We start from the raw sequence: 22,579 nt of genomic DNA on the forward strand, positions 1-22,579 counted from the left end.
GACAGGCATTGATCTAACCAGTCTTGTATGACTGAATGTTACGCAGAGTTTTAAAAAAACATCAATGGATGTCAGCTAACTCTCAGCATCCACAACACTGCCAAAACGTTTTCCACAATTTCCTGTGCGGAGGCACCAAATTACATGAATCAGACGAAGATTTTACATTTCAGTTTGTTTTGTTGGCCTGGGGAGTTTGGCCCATAATGAAAAATCAAAGCGAAAAATGAAAACAGACCAAACAATTTTCTTTCGAGCTTGTTTACTTTGCTTGAGAGCAGCGGTTCATGAGATGAGTGACTCCAGCTCCTTCATCCAGAGGTTTGGAGGACACCAAGAGATCGACGGAGGACAGATGACAGAGATTTATTTGCATCCTCTGAGTGAGTTAAGGCCATCGTGGCTTTGTAATCAGAGGTTTGATTTGTCCTTCGACAGAGTGTGAACCACCCGCACACTCGCATCACAACAGCAGCGCATGAGGATGTGTGAGATTGGAGAAACACACACACACACACACACATACTTTCACAACACTCCCACACATAAACATACTGACAAGCGCAAACATGCATGATCAAATTCAGCCCACAGCTAATCTAAACACTGGTCTATATTAAACCATAGATCATCACAATCGTCCACAGACACAGTGAGTGTCTTTCACTTAAAGTCAACTTGAAATCAAAATTGACACTGTTTACTTTCTTACTACACTATTCCTGGTCCTGGTTTATGAAAGACAAAAGTCTTCATAATCTTTCATCAAAATGCAATAACTTGCTCTGGAACAACTTTTCTGTCCTGCTGCTGGTATTGCTTTAAAGTATGGATAACAAATAGCCTATATACACCCAACAAGTTTAAACCATTTTAATATATACAATATTTTGTAAAGAATAGGCCTAAGTCTCTTTAAAAAAGGTCTGTTTTTGACTCAGGACCCTCATTCAATGAAAAAAAAGTAACACTACTCCTCTCCTCAACACAAAGGAATCATTCATATCCGTAGCACAAGTTACACACCACAGTTTAATACGTATGGCTAATGGGGTTGTTCAAATCCCCAACTCCAAGTATGAGCAATATAGTGAAGCTTATCTCTGTAAACATTACTAATCATGTGTCACTTTCCCTGGATGACAAGTGTTAGACTCTTGTATAATGGTGGGGGGTCTGCTATTGTTAACTAGCAACTATTGTACAGAAAGCCCCTCTGGCACGCTGAGGCATGTCCCCTCCTTCCTCTGAGCCTCCAGAGCTGTGATTAGCATCCTGACAGAGATAAGGAGCCGGCGTTGATGCTCCTGCGGGGCGGACAAACATCACGCTAAGCTTGAACGACAGCCCCGCTACAGCCGGGACCGCTGGTGACCGTTCCACCCCCTCACCCTCATTCTCTCTCACTTATTACTTCTCCCCTTCTTTCTTCTGGCTCTCCCGTCACTTCTGCCTCTGCAATCACATACGCAAATTATAAAACTGACATCAGTACGTCCAAAATTTTAAATGAGAGACAGACAGAGAGAGAAAGGGACAAAACAAATTGAGAGAAATACCTCAATTGTTAAAAAAATAAAAGGCTGCAGGTCAAGTTCAATATACGTTTACACAAATGAAAGTATATTTAGAATATATAAAAAGTATTAAAATGTATGTTATACAGCATAAATATATGTATATGATGTTGCGATTCATTAATCTATTCGCAAATTAATCACACATCAAATTTGGCTGAGAAATTACCCCCAAAAGATAATTGAATGTCATTATTGTGTTAAATGAGAAAAGCTTCAAATAGACATTACAAAAAGTAGCTTTAGAAACAAAAACATTTTATTTGATTCAACATAGAATTTATTACATATAAACTTTTAAGCTTCAATGGCCATGAGGGTGATTAGATGACGACAGAATTTTCTACCTTTACCTCAGAACTATACCTTTAATGAGATATTAATATGGAAATATGATTTTATTAAAACAATTGAAATTATACTCATAAATAAGAAACTAAAACTGCCAGAAGGAATGTCTAAATGAGTAAGTCATTATGAATCAGCCACTGAATCGTTGGTTCACCCGATTGATTCGCTCAACGCGGATTCATTCAGAAAAAAATTGGTGGTGGTTGAGGAGATTCCCCCCTTCTATGTAAAAGCGCTTTGAGTGAGTGCCTAGAAAAGCGCTATATAAATGTAAATGTAATTAATAAACGAAACACCGCACAACAGTTCTGCTCTGGCTTTATCGGTAAGATTTTCATTTGCAAAATTAAGCAAAATCCAACAATATTGTGTCTAAAATATAACACAGTATTAACTTCTAATTTAACTGTTGTATAAAATCAATATCACATTTGTACTTGTTCCAAAAACAGCACTCGTGTGGGATATTGCGCTCATTACTCATGTGATATTGCTTAAAGGGGGGGTGAAATGCTGTTTCATGCATACTGATCTTTTGGCACTGTTAAAGACTTGGATTCCCATGCTAAACATGGACACCGTTTCATAAGCTAAGGTGGACGTTTGATGGGAGTATTTCTTTGCCAAAATTAGTACTTCCTGTTAGTCATAAGTTTCGGAAAGTTTTTTTCGATCATGGGTCCGCTTGACGTCAACAGGGCGGAATTTCCTTGTATGGGCCGTACAGACAATTCTACCGGAAGAGCGCGCGCGAGAGAGAGAGAGAGCGTGAAAGCAATAGGCTACGCCCATCAAAGCGCTGGCTCGTACAGATGGAATTTGCTTTTCCGGATCAACAACTGAGTTGCGCAAATATTTATGTCTGTTCCCTGCATTTCGGTGCCGATTGTTTTATAAACAAGGCCCAGTTCGACGCCGGATTTTCAGATCGCCTAATACTGAAGGATGGAGCGGTCCCAACGATAAAGGTCCCAACGTTGGAACCGCAGGTTTGACTGCTTCAAATGTCTGTTTTTGCCTATGCCCATCAAGTAGCCCAAACATGATCACGTATTGATCAATGGAGCATGCGATGTATAGTGTGTGTACATTTGTTTAGCTGGCCACTATATGTGTATGTTTGTGTATTGTAAAAGCACTCCAAACAACAATACACAAAGAATGGGGAAATATGTTGAACTAAATAAGCGCGGTTCTTCATTCAAATGCGCTACTATTCCATGTCTTTCTATGTAAACACTAGCCTGACGCGCAAAACCAGTCCGCTTACTACAAATCATGTCTTCACAAACCACGCGTAAACACACACACACATACACACACACACACACACACACACACACACACACACATTGTAACACTCGCGCTTGACATGGTGTTCTAAATAACACAAGCCGCTAAACATATTATATAGTTAGTGTAACTTATACCACATAGTCGACGTCCTGCTCTAGTCGTTTTTGCTGCTGCTCCTGTTCAACTTCAGCCTCTGGGTCTGATTCCGGATCATAGATGTATGGCTGTATCTGATTAAAAGCCATTTTTTATGTTGAATAAAGTTTTTTCCCGCTTTTAGGGATGACGCAGCTTTCAGACGCACTCAACACAGTAACAGCGGCGCGCGCTCGACATTCTTTAGCTCCGCCCACACGATACGCCCCCAGCCGCACGGCTTTTTCCGGAAAGACTCGGAACAGCGCATCTTTCTTTTATAATTATAATAAAAATAAAGACTTTTCGGAGATATGCAGGATGCAGTGCTACTCTATAGGTACTCAAGATTGACATGAGACTGACTGAAACTGAGTGTTCCCCCCCCCCTTTAACTATCATGGCATAAATATGAGACTTAAACCCATACAAGGGCATTTTTGCCCTGATATCTTGAATTTTAGGGGCCTAACTGCATTCTATAGGCTACATCACACAGTACACTCTAAAAAATGCAGGGTTAAAAATAACCCAAGTTGGGTTGAAAATGGACTAACCCAGCAATTGGGTTGTTTTAACCCAGCGTTTGGGTTAATTGTTTGCTTAAAACAACCCAATTGCTGGGTTAAAACAACCCAATCGCTGGGTTAGTCCATTTTCAACCCAACTTGGGTTATTTTTAACCCACCATTTGTTTCATGTTCGCAATCAAGCAATCAAGTTTATGAAATGTACGATGCACTAAATCGTCCAGGCCCTGGTCATTTCTAGGCTTGACTACTGCAATGCGCTTCTGGCTGGACTTCCATCATGTGCGATCAAAACGCTTCAAATGATCCAGAACGCAGCAGCACGTCTTGCCTTTTATGAACCCAAAAGGGCCCACGTCACACCTCTCTTCATCTCTCTGCACTGGCTACCACTCGCTGCTCGCATCAAGTTCAAGGCGCTGACGCTTGCCTACAGATCCAGCACGAGCTCAGCTCTTTACTTTGACTCGCTCAGCTAAGGAGCAACGGCTTGTGGTGCCATCACAGAGAGGCAGAAAATCCCTCTCCAGAACATTTACATTCACCGTTCCCTAGTGGTGGAACAATCTTCCCACCTCCATCCGAATTGCAGAATCACTGACAACATCCAAAAGACAGCTGAAAACTCACCTCTTCCGTGAGCACTTAACCTCATCTTAAAAACAAAAACAAAATGTTCCTTCTATTTTCCTCTACTCCCTCCCTACCCGTATGATGCTCTGTGTAATGTCTAAAACTTAGTACTTCAGGCACTTTTTGTGTTTTGTTGCCTCTTCATGACGGATCGCTTCTTATAGTATATATAGATATAAATATAGTTTACTCTATTCTTCTCCTAGTTCAGCGGTCACTGAAGTGAGACGAGGATGAATATACGCAAACTAACATGGCGACGCCCATCGCGCATTATAGATCAACACACAGATTTGAAATTAGAATATCAGATAGTTTGTGACATAGTTTGTGAATATTTCGAATAAAATAGAAAAAATTAAATAAACCCGATACAGCTGAGCTGTCATACAGCGCTATTGCTGCTGCTGTGTGTCATGTGAGAAGCATGATGCATCGCCATCAATAAGGCGATGCGTTCAAAAATATTTAGCCAGAGAATATGGTCATATTTCTGAAAAAACTGAACCTTGAAGCTGGTTTGTAGCATACCAAGAATACAGACTACTTTGCTGTTATTAGTACTGTGTTATTTAGAGTTAAATTAGGCCTATTGCACGGCCAGGGCCAATCTTAAAAGAGGCATCAGAAGAGCCAAGGCTGACTACAAGAAGAGGATTGATGACCATCTGGACAGCAACAACAGCAGGCAGGTGTGGCAGGCAGTTCAGCATCTCACCAACTTCAGGTCCGGCCTCGGAGCTGCTGAGGGTGACATCTCGCTGGCAGAGGAGCTGAACCTCTTCTTTGCCCGCTTTGAGGTGGGGTCACACGATTCAGTCATACAGCACCCAACGGCCCACAGCAGCTTCAATTTCACCCTCTCTGTGGAGGAGCATGAGGTGAGGTGCACTTTGAAGGCCATTAACTCCAGGAAGGCTGCAGGCCCAGATGGCATCTCCGGACGTGTGCTGAAAGACTGTGCGGACCAGTTGGCTGGGATCTTTACCAGAATCTTTAACTTGTCTCTATCACTGTCTTCTGTACCAGCCTGCCTGAAATCTTCCACTATAGTCCCTCTGCCCAAAAGACCATTCATTACCAGCCTTAACGATTACCGGCCAGTAGCACTCACCCCTGTGGTGATGAAGTGCTTCGAAAAACTGGTACGGAGACACATTCTATCATTTCTACCCTCCACCTTTGATCCATATCAGTTTGCCTACAGGGCAAATAGGTGCACGGAGGACGCAGTAGCTGTAGTTCTTCACACTGTGTTGACCCACCTGGAGCAGCAAGGGAACTACGCTCGGCTCCTCTTTGTGGACTACAGCTCTGCGTTCAACACCATCCTCCCCCATAGACTGGTGTTTAAATTGTTGGACCTGGGTCTGCCTAACTCCACGTGTCTTTGGATCAAAGACTTCCTGACAGGACGCACACAGAGGGTCAGAGCAGGCTCCCAAATTTCCACAGCTCTTAGTCTCAGCACCGGCTCCCCCCAGGGCTGTGTGTTGAGCCCCCTGCTCTATACCCTCTATACATATGACTGCACACCTTTCCACTCCAGCAACACCGTTGTCAAATTTGCAGACGACACCACAGTAGTGGGGCTGATCTCAGGGGCTGATGAGTCGGCCTACCGGGATGATGTGAAGCGACTGTCAGTGTGGTGCAGAGACAACAACCTGCTCCTGAACACATCAAAGACAAAGGAGTTAGTCATTGATTTCAGGAGGAAAAAAACAGACATTCAATCCATATTCATTGGCGAGGACAGTGTGGAGAGGGTCACAGATTTCCGTTTTCTGGGAGTTCATATTGAGAAGGACCTGACCTGGGCCATGAACACCGCAGAATTGGTGAAGAAGGCACAGCAGAGACTCTACTTTCTGAGGGTCCTTAGGAAGAACAACATCGCCCAGAGTCTGCTGGTATCGTTCTACCACTCCACCATAGAGAGCATTCTCACTTACTGCCTTTGCGTGTGGTTTTCTAGCTGCACTGTAGCATATAAAAAACAGCTCCAGAGGGTCATCAGGACTGCAGAGGAAATCATCGGGTGCCCTCTCCCAACCTTGGAGGACCTACACAGCTCCCGCTGCCTCAAGAGAGCTTACAGCATCATAAAGGACACATCTCATCCAGGTCACTCTCTTTTCAATCTGCTACCATCAGGCAGACGGTACAGATCAATTAGAACCAGGACGAACCGCCTCAAAAACAGTTTTTATCCAATAGCAGTGCAAGCTCTAAATTCCACCTAACAAATGTTACATTACCAATGTATACACAGGTATGCAATCAAATGTCTGCACATATCTGCACTTTACTGCACATATCTGTCATATTTGCACGGGTTACTTTTGTTTAATTGTATAGTTTTCTTATGTGTATGCACTTTCAAAATGAGACAATTTCGTTGTACAGCTGTACAATGACAATAAAGTTTTCTATTCTATTCTATTCTATTGTAGTTGGGTTAGGTGGCTTAGGTTTTACTGTGAATTTGTTAAGTAAATTGTGTTTTTTATTTATTTATATTTGTAAGTATACTTTAAACTTTTAATAAATGGTTCAATTTAATGCTTCTTGTACTCAGTTGTAAGTCGCTTTGGATAAAAGCGTCTGCTAAATGGATAAATGTAAATTAAATGCTTTAATAAATAACATATTTCCCCCAAAATTAATTAAGTAAATTAGCATGTTAAATCGACAGCCCTAATACATATGTATATATAATACACTAAAGTTTGATGATCAATACATTTAATTTGCCATTTTAAAATAAATGCATTTTTTCTAATTGTGCATTTAATAGCAGTTATATTTCATAAAATGATTTTGAACACAAGTCAAGCCCTAAAATCAAATAAACCTATAGTTTGCTTCTGCACAGTTTAGAGATACACAGCCGGTCTAGCGGTTTAGTGTTTTTGTTGTTTAGTCCACCAATTGTCCACCAATTCATTTTATACATGAAGTACAGTAAAAGTAAAGTTCAGCAAACTTCTTTATTAACTACTCACTTCTGTTTCTAGCTGATTTAACTGATATTTTCTCCTCACTGCAACCCATTGTTTTGGAGGATAGTTCAACATAATAGCTGCATCCTAATTCAGAGACTGCATCCTTTGAAGGGCACATTCGAAGACCAACTGCGTCACAGCAGCGCAACGAAGGCTGTCCCAATTCGAAGACTCCTTCAATTGCGGCCTCCAAATGCATCCTTCGATTCCCGTGCAATGAAGGATACAACAGATGGGTCCTTTTCGGCCTTGCCTAGGGTTGGGTACCGAAACCTATGTAACCGGTATGTAACCGGACCGAACCAGAACGCAGATTTCGGTGCCTCATTTCGGTGCCATTTAAGTTCAAAGGTGCTTTTGCGCTTTGGCTGACGTGGCTCAGCTCTCGTCACATATCACAACAATTCAGTGTTTTCAACCACATCATGTTTATTTTAGGTTCCAGACATAAGTACTAGCAAAAACACACACACTGATGTCTATGGTAGCGGCAATAACAATCATTTCAGACAGTTATAATTTGACTACGTGTTTTATTCACATCAGATACACATTATATAGTAAATATAGTTTACTCTATTCTTCTCATAGTTCAGCGGTCGAATATACGTGTTATAAATCCGACAGATCCGGTTCTCTGAGGCGCAAACTAACATGGCGAAGCCCATCGCGCATTACAGATCAACACACATATTTGAAAATCAGAATATCAGATAGTTTGTGACATAGTTTGTGAATATTTCGAATAAAATAGAAAAAATTAAATACAGCTGAGCTGTCATACAGCGCTATCTGCTGTGTGTCATGTGAGAAGCATGATGCGTCGCCATGGAAACAATAAGGCGATGTGTTCAAAAATATTTAGCCAGAGAATATGGTCATATTTCTGCAAAAAACTGAACCTTGAAGCTGGTTTGTAGCATACCAAGAATACAGACTACTTTGCTGTTATTAGTACTGTGTTATTTAGAGTTAAATTAGGCCTATTGTTGGGTTAGGTGGCTTAGGTTTTACTGTGAATTTGTTAAGTAAATTGTGTTTTTATTTATTTATATATGTAAGTATACTTTAAACTTTTAATAAATGGTTCAGTTTAAATAGTTAAATAGTTTAATTCTAGATTAAAAATAGTTTAAAGTCATTCTTTAATTGTCATCCACCTTGTTTTGTGGCTCTTTTTTTTTTTTTTTTAAGTATCGGTTCAGGCCCCGTTTAGGCACCGGTACCGTTTTAAAAAGTATCGGTTTGGCACCGGTATGAAAAAAACCCAAACGATACCCAACCCTAGCCTTGTCTACCCCTGAATTCATTGCGCGCCAGTGATTACAGGATTTTATGTAAATTGCTGAATTACACTTTTAAATGCAAGTATTGGGTTTCAGCTTACTCAAATGTCTAATGATACATGAAAAAAAACCAACAACTTTAAAGCGGTTCAAATGTTGACAAATTACTAAGGTGCCATTATATATAGTTTATACTCTTTATTATATACAGAAATGGACCATGGTGAACATATTTAGACAGTTTGTGAACCCTGTTTTGTTCACTGCAAAAAATTCTCTTCTTACCTAATTTTGTCTTGTTTCTAGTCTAAACATCTAAAAATTCTTAAATCAGGGTGCATTTACTAGATAAGTAAAATTACTGTTTTTTTTCTTGTTTTCTTGAAAATAAAATCTAAATGAAGTGAGTTTTTGCTCAAAACAAGCAAAATGATCTGCCCATGGGGTGAGAAAAATATTCTTGTTTCTGATTGAAATCTGATTGAACAGAAATAAGCTTATTTTTCTCACCCCATTGGCAGATCATTTTGCTTGTTTTAAGCAAAAACTCACTTCATTTAGTTTTCCCCCCCAGAAAACTAGAAAAAGTATCTTATGTAATTTTACTTCTCTAGTAAATGCGTCTTGATTTAAGATTTTTTAGATATTTGGACTGGAAACAAGAAAATCATTTTATGCAGTGTTTTCAGACAGTTTACTATAACTTAAAAAAAAACTCCAGTCCAAACATTACTGCCACTCATCAACAACAGCTGTCACAGTTGCTAGGCAACAAGAACAATTCTCTGTGGTTAGACCGTCCCATTTAACAACACTCGTTCTGACCTTTGTGGCCTTCGAAGGCATGGCCATTGAAGTCCAAGTCCTTTGAAGGATGCAGCCTCTGAATTGCTCACGCAACTCAAGTCTAAGAAACTATTACTTATATTTGTCTCTGTATAATAATGCAGCCATATATTCAAGATTTGAGAGGAGAGAATGTAAAAGTTAAAGAATTGGTCACTGAAAATCCGCACTTAAATATTGGGAATGTCACCAGTAGTGCCCTTATATTAAAGGCAACTGAAGTGCCTTGAAACATGCAGCATTATTCAATGTGTTAACGTAATTTCCACTGAAACAGGAAGACAGGGAACATATCGAATAGCTACTCCCCTTTTACAATTGAAATAGGTCTGATATGTTTTCTGGTCTGCGTCGGCTCGCGCATATGATCCGCTCTGTGCTATCGTGACTCTGGACCGGAGCAAACTGTATGAGCACTGTGGCAAAATTCGAAACCAGACTTCATTCGCCCCAATGGAAAGCATATTTACACTGTCTGAATCATTCCCTATCCCCTATGTAGTGCACTATGAGCCATTCACCATGTGTTGTGTGAACAAGTGACCGATTTCAGCCTCAGCATCTATTTATAATGTAGGGGGCAGGACGCTTTAGATTCTAGAGAGCATTTGATTGGACAGAAAATCTGCGCAGACTGATTTTGATCCATATTGGATGAAAGTGAAAGACTAAGATTTTAATGCTTATATCTTCTAAACGCGAATGTTGTCACGGTTTAGGAGCACACTAGCTTATAGATAACAGTAAGGCTAACATATTCATACTAAAAGCCCAAAAAAACATCAATTTTGATTTCATGGGGACTTTATGCTGGAGTAGGATAAAGTATTTAACATTGAAATAATTACACACACCACCTTTAAACAACAGCCAATAAATGATCAGGCAGCTTCACAGAATGGACATCTTATCTTCATCAATATCTTCTAAAAACGGACACACAGTGAAAGACAAATACACACACACAGTCATTCACTCACTCACTCGCTCTCTCTCGCACACACACACACACACACAGCCTCATTATCTGCGACACGCAGCGGTAGGATTAGCTCTTGAAGTTCCATTACCTCGCTTAAGTCTACCAAAGTGAGATTTTTCATCCTCCTAGACGGTCCTTTTTCTTATCAGCATGTTTTCACACTTCTCTACCTGTCCACGCAGCTATGCCTTATCTCAGCTTTAATGTGCACATGCACAGAACCCGCTAAAACATGCTTAAATGTTTTAAGCAGTTTCAAGGACCGAACAAATTCAATAAAATACAGTTGAAAAGAAACACCATTAGTCAGCTACCACAAATCAATCAAGATCACAATCACATCAGCTCAGTCAGAGACTGCACGGCATTCTGGTTGACACCTTGTAAAAGCGAACTCGCAGTTACTGCAGTGTGAAAGCATCAGCCTGCAGTGGATTAGCACTTGTCTGTACAATTTAAGAATGACAAACACGAAGCAGCCAATAAAAATTAACTAATCAGCTATCGTTTATTCCAGCTCTGATTAACATTGGCTAATGAGGAGGCTTTGATCTTGGGTTCTTTATGATTGGACACAAGTGGTGCGTGGGATTGCCTAGTGTACTATCCTCTCTATTCAGTACGTCAGGCCTGAGGCTCTCGCTGTCCCAGTTATGACACACATTTACATGAACTGCAATGAATTACAGCATCAAAGTCGCTACATATTGAAAAGTAGAGAAAGAGTGTGTGTGTGGGGGTAGTTAGAAAAAAAAAGCATTTGATTGTGAGACGCTAAAGGAACAACACTGGATTGCAGATGAACAGCGAAAAAGAAGGAAAAGAAAGAGAGATCCAGCCTGGGGGTCATCCAATTTTAAAGGAACTCGTTAGCCGTTATCTAGTAATCTTACGTTTTCTAGCGACATTAATAAAAAAGACTTTTAACGAGTTACAGTTTGTACAGTATAAAAACCATTAAGTCTATGCATAACTCAAAAGAAAAAAAAATGTCAATACCTGTCCAAAAACAATCTTGGAAATTGATCGAAATAAAGCCATGCAAAAGACCGGAATCATTCCTTCTTGAGGACCCTGCATTTCTTTAATAAAGATTAAAAATAGTTTGATGCCAAGTACTTCAAATTTATCTTCAAGTACCCTTAGATTTAATTTGCATGCAGTGAGCAGAAAAACCCAATGTACCCAAGTCACACCTGTTCTACAAAGGTAAAAAAAAATCCTTCTTGCATGCACACATAAAATGAAGTGCATGCTTTGTTTTTTTGGTGGTGGTTGGAGGGTTAGAGCTGGGGGTTGAATTGTGAAACATGTCCCTCTATCTCTTGGGAAAAAAGCTGGGAACACTCGGATACATGAAAAGGAAATTAGAGTGCAGCGCTGGCAGGTTTGCAAGAGCTGCTCTGTCACTTACTGAAGAAAATGTACTCTGTATAGCTGCTCCAGATCTTGTCGTCTCTGTACTGGTTAACAAACGCAGCTGTTCCGGTTGAGTTGCAGGCGACCATCTGGAACCCAGCCTCGCTCAATCTGTCGAATGCTTGCTCCAGGTAGGTGAACTTCAGGTAGAAGCGTGAGGTGTATTTCTCTGGTGGACGGTCAGGATCCCTACTTTCATTTAGAGTGTCCCCGAACACCTCCTTCGCTAGAGCGATACGCCCGCAGACCATGATCCGTGCCACTCGCCGAAACTTAGCATCGGCTTGGTTATCCCTCACCATTGTGTAGGATCCCCGATAACCAATCGTAATGAATCCTGACCTTTTGTCCAGGGCGGAAGAAGTCGTCACATAGTTGGTGGCGCTGTTCCCAGTTCGAGTCACCAACTCGCTACTCTGCGAACTTTCCTCGATATCGCTCTGGCAGCCTTCGTCATTGAGCGAGCCTTGCTTGGCTACACGCGGGCCCAGAAGTCTCAGAAGTTCCCCCAACTGGAAGTGCTCGGCCTCGCGTTGAAGACGTTCCCGCTCCGGGAAATGTTCGGGTAGCACGAGCTGCCGGTCCCGTAGGAAGTCCAGCACGTATCGGAACAAGAAGCCATCGCGGTCGATGAAAAAGCGCCCTCGACTGTCGCGGGGCAACTCGTGCGGGTTGCATCGCGTGAACATGCCGTGGAGGGTGGTGTCAGGTATGCTGACCAGAGTGGAGCGCTTGGTGACATACACCTGGCCGCCCACATTGAGTTCCACGACCTCCGGGTACGGACTTGACACCTCGCTGATAGGGAGTATAGTTTCCTTCATGGCCATGATCCAAACACACCAAAGCGACAGGGTAAACGAGACGAATGGAGGAAGGCGACTATGGAAAGATCTCAAAACGAAGCAGGCAAAGAATCCATAGAGGTCCAGGAGTGATGGATGTCAGTCAAGGCTTCACTGCCGAACAGCTGTTAAAGTTTGAGAAAGGACTACATCGCTGCTGGAGAATGAGAGAGGGATAGAGAGAAGAAGAGGGAGATTAAGAAAAAGGGAAGAGGACAAGAGAAGGGGATGGAGTGCTATCAAGTTTCCTCAGCTGCTGTCCCTCTGTTGATGAAGAGAGCAGTGGAGTATGAGATGGAGACACTGGGGGAGAGAGAGAGAGAGAGAGAGAGAGAGAGAGAGAGAGAGAGAGAGAGAGAGAGAGAGAGAGGAGGTGGGAAAGAGGAGGAACGCCATACAGAGACCCACATCATTTGTCCAAGGTCTAAGGGAAGCCACAGTGACATCATCTACAGAATGAGAGAGGGAGTGGAGGTGTAACCACACGGTCCTGCCTTTTAAAGAGACAGCGGCACTATAATTCAAACATAAAAAGAGCAAGGAGACTCAAATTAATTACCATCAAAAGATTTAATCAAGGATATGTTAGAAACCCTTAGAAAAAGATAGAGAAATGCGATTTTGGTTTGTTCTTTCAGTTATGTGCTTATTGTGTTGTGGAATAATGTTCTCTCTAAATGACTATCCGGTGTAATTGAGTTGGACTCCAATGTCTGCATGTTGTGGCACAGTGAATAATGAGCAGGCACACAATGTGATTGTCTCGTGGGAATAAACACAGATTATCTGTAATTCTCACATTATCTCTGCCAAACCATTAAAACGGAGGGAGAAAGAGAGAGTCAGAGAGAGAAGCACTATATTAAATCACCCAGAAGACTATATCGCCATCTAGGGGCCATATGGAAGTACAATCGGTCAGGTTTGTCATTGAAAGTGAAAAAGGCAATCGGTAAAACAATATCCAATTCTGTTCAAATTAAATTGATTTGTATTTATGAATAAACAATAGATTGTGCAATTCAGTGTGAGATTTTTAATGATCAGTTTCTTAATGGATTTGGTCATATTTTATAGTAAAATCTTGATATAAATGCTGAATTTATATACAGATTTTTCCTATTTTGCATTTGGTCATCACTGATTCATACTCTGTTCCTGAGATTAGTACGATTCAGTTCTTTTATTTATAAAATACATTTAAACACAGGACCGACCAAAGTAGGCTACTGAACAAACTCAAATAACTAAGAAGCAACATTAAAACCACATTAACACGTTTTAAAGGCTAAGGAAAACAGAAGAGATTCAGAAGTGATTTGAAAACTGATATGGAAGGAGCTACTGGCAAGCTATTCCACAATCTAGGACCCACCACTGAAAAAGCTCCATCTCCTCTGCGTTTTAACCTTGTGCAAGGAACAGTAAGGAATTCAGCAATTCAGAATTTCAACAGTAAATAGTAAGTAATTCAGAATGTCAACCAGGTCACACAGTCTAAACTTAACTATCAGATGGTAAATAAGATGGTGTGTGGTGGACATAGGGCTGTAACGATTTGACCAAAAATAAAAAATCTCGATTAATTGAACATTTTAGCCTAACCCTAACCCTAACCCTAACCTTGATTACGATTAATGAACGATTATTTTGCTTTTTTTTTTTTCTTTCCTTTTTTTGCCCTCATAGTTCACTGATAGGGTTTGTACTGTAAATATTTTCTACTATTAAAAGGTGGGATATTTTTTTCTAATTAAAGCTACACTGGGTAACTTTTTTAGTCTATTCTTAGCTAAAAACACTTAGTTCTTTAAAAAATATATGTGCTCATTAATGTATATTTACTTCTTTCAAGTAATAAAGTATTCTCGTAAGTTTATAATATGCCATTGAAAATACATAAGGTAATGGGATCTAACGGTGGTCGCCATGTTGCCCCTCCATCTTGAAAGTACATTAGCCAAAGAGGGACATACCCGTAAATTCAAGCGTCGCTTTTCGCGTTTTAACCGGTTTTAATACTCGATTAGCCTGACGTCGTCATACTCAATTCTAGTCAGAAAATGAGTCTGATACTGCTCCGTTGGGCAGTGATTATGGGGCGTGTTTCAACCGAACCAGGAAAGACCTCAATTGGATAGACCCACAACCAATCAGAGCAACGGAGCGACGCATAACGTTAGTTGTCAAATGTCAACAGAACTCAACTGCACTGTGTTGCCATGTCCGCGGGTTGAAGCGACCCTAATTATGTGATATACAGACCCAGGAATGCGATTTTTACCTGCCAGCCCTGCCAAAATAACACATATTTTACCCCCCAAATGCCTTTTTTTTCCGGAGAACACCCCAGGAAAGCTATTGGGCTTGTTTTTGGCTAGTTTTGAGGAACGTTAGCAATTGGGCGGTTTTGTTGTAAAAACTTGGCAACCCTGTACCTGCACGCACGCTGGAATAAGTTACGTTAGAAGAAAAAGATTGAAAAAGAGTGTAAACGATCTTTGCCGGTGTTGTAAAAAAAGAATTTAAGGATACACAGAGTACTTACCAACACGATCATCATTTCTGAGAGAAATAGTAAAGGTGAATGCATATACAACAAGTTCTCCGTTTAGGATTAGAACAAATTGAACCCAAGCGCTCTTTGATGATGTGGATGATTAGTTACTGTTGATCATCTGTCCATCATCGTCTAAAGCCCGCCCTGACAATTTCATTGGTCCGAACAGTTTCTGTTCGGGCATAATTACTTCTCTACGGAGAAAGTCCAGACCGAACTGCCCGAGTAAAAATGTTGTGGGCGGGGCTAAGTTCGGCTGGCATCCAGGCTAATACTCGATGGCACTGTACAAAATTCTCTGCCTCGCGCATGTGCGCGTCAACTTGTTCAGACTTGTCTGGTGCATGTGCAGAGAGTTTTCATCTCAGCAGCTCCAGTAACAGAGTTATACAGAGTTTTCCTGGCTTGTTTATTCCTCAAAAGTCTGTTTTTCCTTGTGTGGTATTTCTGTGCGTTAATAACTCCGTAAGTAATAATAGTTATTGTCATTGTAGATGTGTTTCAGAGTGTGTCATCGCGTAATTCAGTTGATGTCACCTCAGAAGTATTTTTGTGTCAACATACAATAGCGTAATGCTCACCTATTTGAATAATCATTCAGTTATTTTGTTATCAACAATGTTTATTCGTTTTTAGAAAATATTTGCTTGTAATGTATGTTGATGGAAATATGTATCAGGTCTGATCGGCATATTAACAATTGTTATACAGAGCGCACTGCAGTGCTACCGTTAAAGCTGCGCACACACTTTTGTAACCCGACACCGCTTGTTAGCAGCAGCAGCGGCAGCTCCGCTCCTTTTAATGCAGCTGCATTTAGCGCCTATATATGGTACAATAAGCTCTGGTTTACGGTTACATTATACAAATGTAACTTATAAGTATAGTTATACAGTTCTTAACTGTGTATGTATATTTACCATCCTTATTTGTTCTCTCACAGAAACCACATTTATGTACATATCCATGCAAACCTGTTTATGCCTTGCAATTGGATGACTGAATAAACATTACTATCATCAAAGTTCACTCTGGATTAGCTGCAGTTCTTTCTAGCCGAATAATTAGGCCAGTTGAGTTCCAACCATCCCACTGCGCACAGAATATCCCACAGGCACCGTGTTGAATGTGGACGAGGTCGAACTGGAAGCCATGTTAATCTTGGACTAAATCGGCCACCGTAGGAGTTGAAACGAAATCGGAATTGAGAGGAACAGAAACTAAAATTCACTGGATGGTCATATACCTTTTCACCACTAGATGGGGGAAAATATCACACAGTGTAGCTTTAAAAAGAAAATTTCTTTGTGATTTTAAAATACTTGAAGGAAAATGTTCACTTTCAGCAGTTATTGTCTATGGAGCAGATTTCTGTTTGTTGTACATCAGATAAATTAACACATTAGGCCTACATTACATTTATTTGAATGCATTAATGAGAGAGTGATTGTGTGTGTCTCTATTCAGCTTCTCTATTCATTATGAAGCTGTAGTTTGTACTTACTTCAAAAGGTATTTAAATATATGCCTATAACGGTTGAGTTTCTAAGCTACTTTAGTGACTTTACTTTAGTCACAGGATAGCGTTGATCCTGCGTTTCTGCGCGCAATCTTCACGTGATGTGCGAGCTTCTGTCTGAGTGTTCGCTTGTCACAATATATCAGGCATTAGTTCAACATAATACACATCTGATGGACTAAAATCGCTTCAATGTTCAAACTGGCAGGCCTTAAAACACATACAAATGACAAAGCTTTGTGAGGACGCAAGTGAAAGTGATCTGGCTTCAGGGTGCGCGCGTTTCCAGAGACAGAAAAAAGCTCATGAGCACTGAACGGAGAAGTTTTCCATATCGTTGTTCTTGAATATTGCACAATTGCTTTAATGTTCATACTGGCAAGCCTTTAAACTCATTTAATTGACGAACTTCATGAGGACGCAAGTGAAAGTGATCTGGCTTTGGGGCTTGCGCGCGCCCGCCTCTGTGTGTGTATCAGCGCATATAAGAACGCCGATTAACTTGCGTGTATAAACTGTGTAAAACATGCAATTACCATAGTAATACTGAGCATCTAGAATCAAAGATAACTGCTCCTGCATCTTTCCGTGTGCCTGCAGACTGATCTTGATGTGACTGACGGGGCAGAGTCACGTGAAAACCGAAATAACCAACATGGGAAAATTACATCGGTTAGAGTTTCTAAATTTCGGTTTCGATTAGTTTTTGGTTAATTGTCCAGCCCTAGGTGGACGTTCTGGTGCAATATGGCTGCCGTCGCAGTCATCCAGGTGGTGCTGCACATTGGTGTTGGTTGAGGAGATTCCCCCTCTTCTATGTAAAGTGCTTAGAAAAGTGGTGTATAGATGTAACAAATTTTTATTATTATTAAACATTCCAAATGGTGATGACCTCTTACACCTCTAAACCCTTATACACCTGACATAAACATTGTTTTTTTTTTTAGCAGAATGCATTTACACCTTCACTCCAATGTGTCTATTGGAATCGGATAGAGATCAAGGCTGCATTTCCCAATAACGTTGTCTCTTAGCGCGCTACAAAGACTCTATAACTTAACTAAAGGTATACCATTTCTGGGCGTGTTCCCCGAACTAATCCTTAGGAGGTTGCTTGAGGTATACCTTCTTAAAGGATTAGTTAAATAAAGTTAAATAAACTTTTGCTGATAATTTACTCACCCCCATGTCATCCAAGATGTCCATGTCTTTCTTTCTGCAGTGGAAAAGAAATTAAGGTTTTGGATGAAAACAGTCCAGGATATTTCTCCATATAATGGACTTCAATGGGCTCCAAACGGTTCAAGGTCCAAATGACAGTTTCAGTACAGCTTCAAAGGGCTTTATTTAAAAGTGAACTAATCCTTTAAGTGCGACGTTAGCAGGTGCTGTCCGTGGCGGAATTACTTTATCAATGGCTCAAAAAAATCGATGATTCACTCTAACAGGGGCTGTTTAACTGCGCTTTGTGAGAAGTCTGTGTTCTTTATAATAGAAGCACTTCAGAAATAGTTGAAATTGCATTTATCAGGACTCGTGAGATCTTATAAATATAATCCAAATTGCAAACTAAATCCAAAACTGTGGATATTTTATATAATTTTGAAATTATTGTGCGAACCTGCAACCTCTTATTCCCAAACGCGTCAACCCGCTAACTGGCAGTATGCCATTTATATTATCATAATATATTTTGCCATAGTCTTCATTTACTCCATAAGCAAGGTTAATTGCCCGCATCATATTATTGGTGTAAATCACTTATTTCTGTTATTGGATGACCTACTCAATAAAGGGGCAACACGCGAAACATAATCAACAGCTACTATAGTGGAGAAAAGACACCGAAAAAGGAGAGCGGCAAAAGCTGAATTTCGGGGCGCTCCGTCAGGTTTATCCTGATAAAGTCGGACCAACCAGATCTAAAAGCTGCTGAATAGCTTTCCTGTATCTCAAACAATAGAGCATGACGCTAGCAACGCCAAGGTCATGGGTTCGATTCCCAGGGAAAGCAAGAACTGACAAAATTTAAAATGTGTACCTTGAATGCAATGTATGTCGTTTTGGATAAAAGCGTCTGACAAATTCATAAATGTAAATTAATTTGCTGCTGTGGTAGACAAAATTAATTTTTAAATTGCAGCTTCTGACATGGTAGCCAGGGGACTAAAGTTTTCATGGATGAAATAATGCACATAGAAATGGCTCCGCGGACGGCGTCGCCTTTGATTTAGAACAACTATTCGCTGTCGCGCTGCCATAGTTGAACCTAACTCCCCTCCACAATCATTCCCTTTAAACAGACTCCATAATGGTTTGCCTGCTGATGTACCTTTGGTTAATATAATTAAAAAGCTAACAGCCATCAGTGTACTGACAATTGTATTCTTCGCAAGAAAACACTTCAATTAGCTGAATTATATTGAGATGTAAAGAAACAGTGGTGGCCACTATCGGAATGAACTGTCAATAGTGATAAGGTATAGCTAAGAGTGGTCCAGACCAACCTTACGAACGAATGACTTACAGAAGGTATTCTTAACTAAGATCGATTCGGGAAACACGTATTAACGTTAAAAGGTCCTGTTCTTCGTGATCCCATTTTTCAAACTTTAGTTAGTGTGTAATGTTGCTGTTAGAGCATAAATAATACCTGTAAAATTATGAAGCTCAAAGTTCAATGCCAAGCGAGATATTTCATTTAACAGAAGTTCCCTTTCAAAGCCTACAGCGAACGCATGAACACGTTATATTGCACACTCTAAACACAATCAAAGCTTCAAAAACACAGGAAAAATGGGACCTTTAAGATACACCTTAAGGTATAACTTAAGAACGACGTAGAGTTAAGAAGGTTTCGGGAAATCCAGCCCTGATTGCACTTATTTCCACAAAATGCAAATCTCCATTTACAGAATTTGTAAAACACTGATGGATAATTCCACATGCTTTCTCTCATTTCTTGCTCAAAGAAATGAATAGAGATTGAAAGTCGAGAAAAGTGAAAAATAAAGTTATATAAAGTATATAAAGTTGTAAAGGTGGTCAAAATCCCAAACGCATTTTCAGCGATCCAATCACAATGCATTATGGGTGCAATTACATCTGGCTTGCAATTGGTAAACGCCATGTGTAAAGGGGGCCAAATAGTCTTTTTTTTTATTAGTCATACAAATAATCTTTCTTCATCAGTGCATACAATAATTACCTACTGCCTCTCCACATTATTAAACTCTTTAAATTTTGAAAGTGACAAGACTTTTTATTGTAATTGGTTGGTTAGACCCCCAGATTAAAATTTGTAACGTTTTAAAAGAGGACCAGTCAGAAGATTCTAACGCAACTTCAAAAGGATCAAAACCCACCCAGCTTTGAGGTGACACTTTCTTGAAGGACAGCAGCACAAGAGGCTTTTAGGAGATCTGGATGACGATAATGTCAGTGCCTTACTATTTATCACTGTCATTCTGGGAACATTGTCCCTCCTGAGGAACAATAGGCTTCCTCAAGGGATAAACTGAAAAGCCATTGTTTCTTGGTGCTAATCACCTGGCTGAGAGCTGACAATGAGTAATTACTGGGATCCTGAGGACTGCAGTCTCGGCGCTGTCTAAAAACTACCTGCTGTTGATGAATGAACCAATTGATCCGCAGTCATATTCAGCATTTGCATGTGATTGCCATATTAGGTGTACTTCTGACAGCCTATGGTAAGAAATTGACCTATTTACAGAGACACACCCACAATCAAACAAAGCAGAGGATGGTAATTGAGCCATGCTGGTGTAAATTATAATGATCAGGGCATGACATTAACTTTTTTGCTCACCATGCCACTGAGGCTAGCGGTTTTCCAAAGTCACCACTCAGCATTTTCACTGGCCAACATTTTGTTGTTGGGAAATTTGTTGTTGTCTATATGTAAAGGAGGACTGTACACACCCAAATCAAGTCTACATGAAATGTATACCATGACAGGTTATCAAATAGGCCTATTTAGCTCTGATAAGGTTATTTGTATAAAAATGCTCCTTAACCCTCTCGAGTCGGCGGTCGCACCACCTTTTTTTCTTTTCAGTGCCAAAGAGACTCAAATAACTCTGTCGATTTTTATAATTCATGCAAGTGTTATACATCATTATTATAATCTGTTGAGTTCCTACTTTCATTTGTGTACACTCACAACAAAAAAAAACGTTGTGCTCTAAACACAATGTGTTACACGCCAACTATTTACCAAGGAAAGTAGCTAAAGCCTGCCCAAAAAGTCGCTAAATGTCGCTAGATTACGTCATGCGTCAATTAGCATATCCGTGACGTAACCACATCGTACTTGCGTTCTGCCTGCCTATAAAATGTGCTTGCTCTCCCAATCCGTGCTCACATACTGTATTTTAAAATAATATAATACATAGCCGACTGTCCAATACAGACGTTCTCATTTCCTATATCCTTTTTCATACAATAGAACGAGTATGATATAGTGAATGACATTTTTTTTTTAAATAATCTGAATTGAGAGATGTCAGAAACTGGATGAACTAAAGCTCTGTGATGGTGAGTAATATAAGTGATAACCACAAGAGAAGAATGGAAATCATAACGGGTCAAACTAAATTCTTTAAATATAAAACAAAGGAAGCAGATAAGTGATTCCTCTCAGCCACTAATACCCCTTTTCCACCAAGGCAGTGCTGGTGCTAGTTCGGAGCCAGAGCCTAGTTTCAAATCGGTTCTTTGTCTTTCCACACCCAAAGCACCAGCTCTGAACCAGGAAAAGTGGTTCTTAAGTAGCACCAAATCATTGCTGGTTTAGAAGTAAGAACCGCTTGCGTCAGGGGCTGAGGGCGAGGTTACTGAGACCAACAAGACCAACACAAACTTGAGATCCGCCATTTTTAGGTTTTATTTTTAGCTGCTCGATTGTAATCTCTGTCTATACAAATTATGGCGAGCTGCACGAATGTGTTGGATTCACTGTGTTTTGATGCCACTGTAGGATCGTAAAGCCATGTGCATCAATAGTTACGCAACGTTCGCCATCATTGATGTAAGGCTTGTTCGAGACGCATCGGCGCTGTGCTGACCGATCGCCATATGACATCGAGAGCATACGACTCCTTATGCTTTTGATTCACTCATGCAGTATTTTGATATCATACGCTGATCAGTCTGTGCAGCGCCGATGCATCTCGAACAAGCCTGGTGTGTTTGTGTTTCCCGCGTAGAGAGATGAGACGTATACAGTGACGTAAGACTGGCTCTGTGGCGGCTCTCTAGCCCGTGGAAAGGCAAACCGGTTCTTAGAAGACTCGTCAGTCGAACCAACTCCGAACTGGCACTAGCACTGGCTCTGAACCAGCACCCGGTTCATTCTGGTGGAAAAGGGGTATAACTGAACAGGGTAGATGCAGAGAAAGGTGTGACGGCAGGGACAGGGAGTTGTCGCTAGTCACTTTTTTTGAAAAAAAGTCGCTAAAGGGGTCTGAAAAGTCGCTAAGTTGGCAACACTGGTTACATGCCACAGCCTAAATACACCCGCAAATGGCGGTGTTAATGTCAAGCCCTGATAATGATGCAGCTTGTCTGAGT

General features: G+C 40.6%; 1 protein-coding gene across 1 annotated transcript in view; it reads right to left on the reverse strand.

The window, feature by feature from the left end:
- The window catches only part of kctd8 (potassium channel tetramerization domain containing 8), a 53,416-nt gene extending 40,236 nt beyond the window's left edge, over window positions 1-13,180 (reverse strand). Inside the window, exon 1 of the mRNA XM_079838443.1 lies at window positions 12,059-13,180. Coding sequence (XP_079694569.1) covers window positions 12,059-12,893 — 835 coding nt within the window. The 5' untranslated portion in view covers window positions 12,894-13,180. The remainder of the gene's footprint in view (window positions 1-12,058) is intronic.
- Between the last annotated feature and the right edge of the window lie 9,399 nt (window positions 13,181-22,579).

Source organism: Gobio gobio (assembly GCF_949357685.1).
Source record: "Gobio gobio genome assembly, chromosome: 16".
NCBI lineage: Eukaryota > Metazoa > Chordata > Actinopteri > Cypriniformes > Gobionidae > Gobio > Gobio gobio.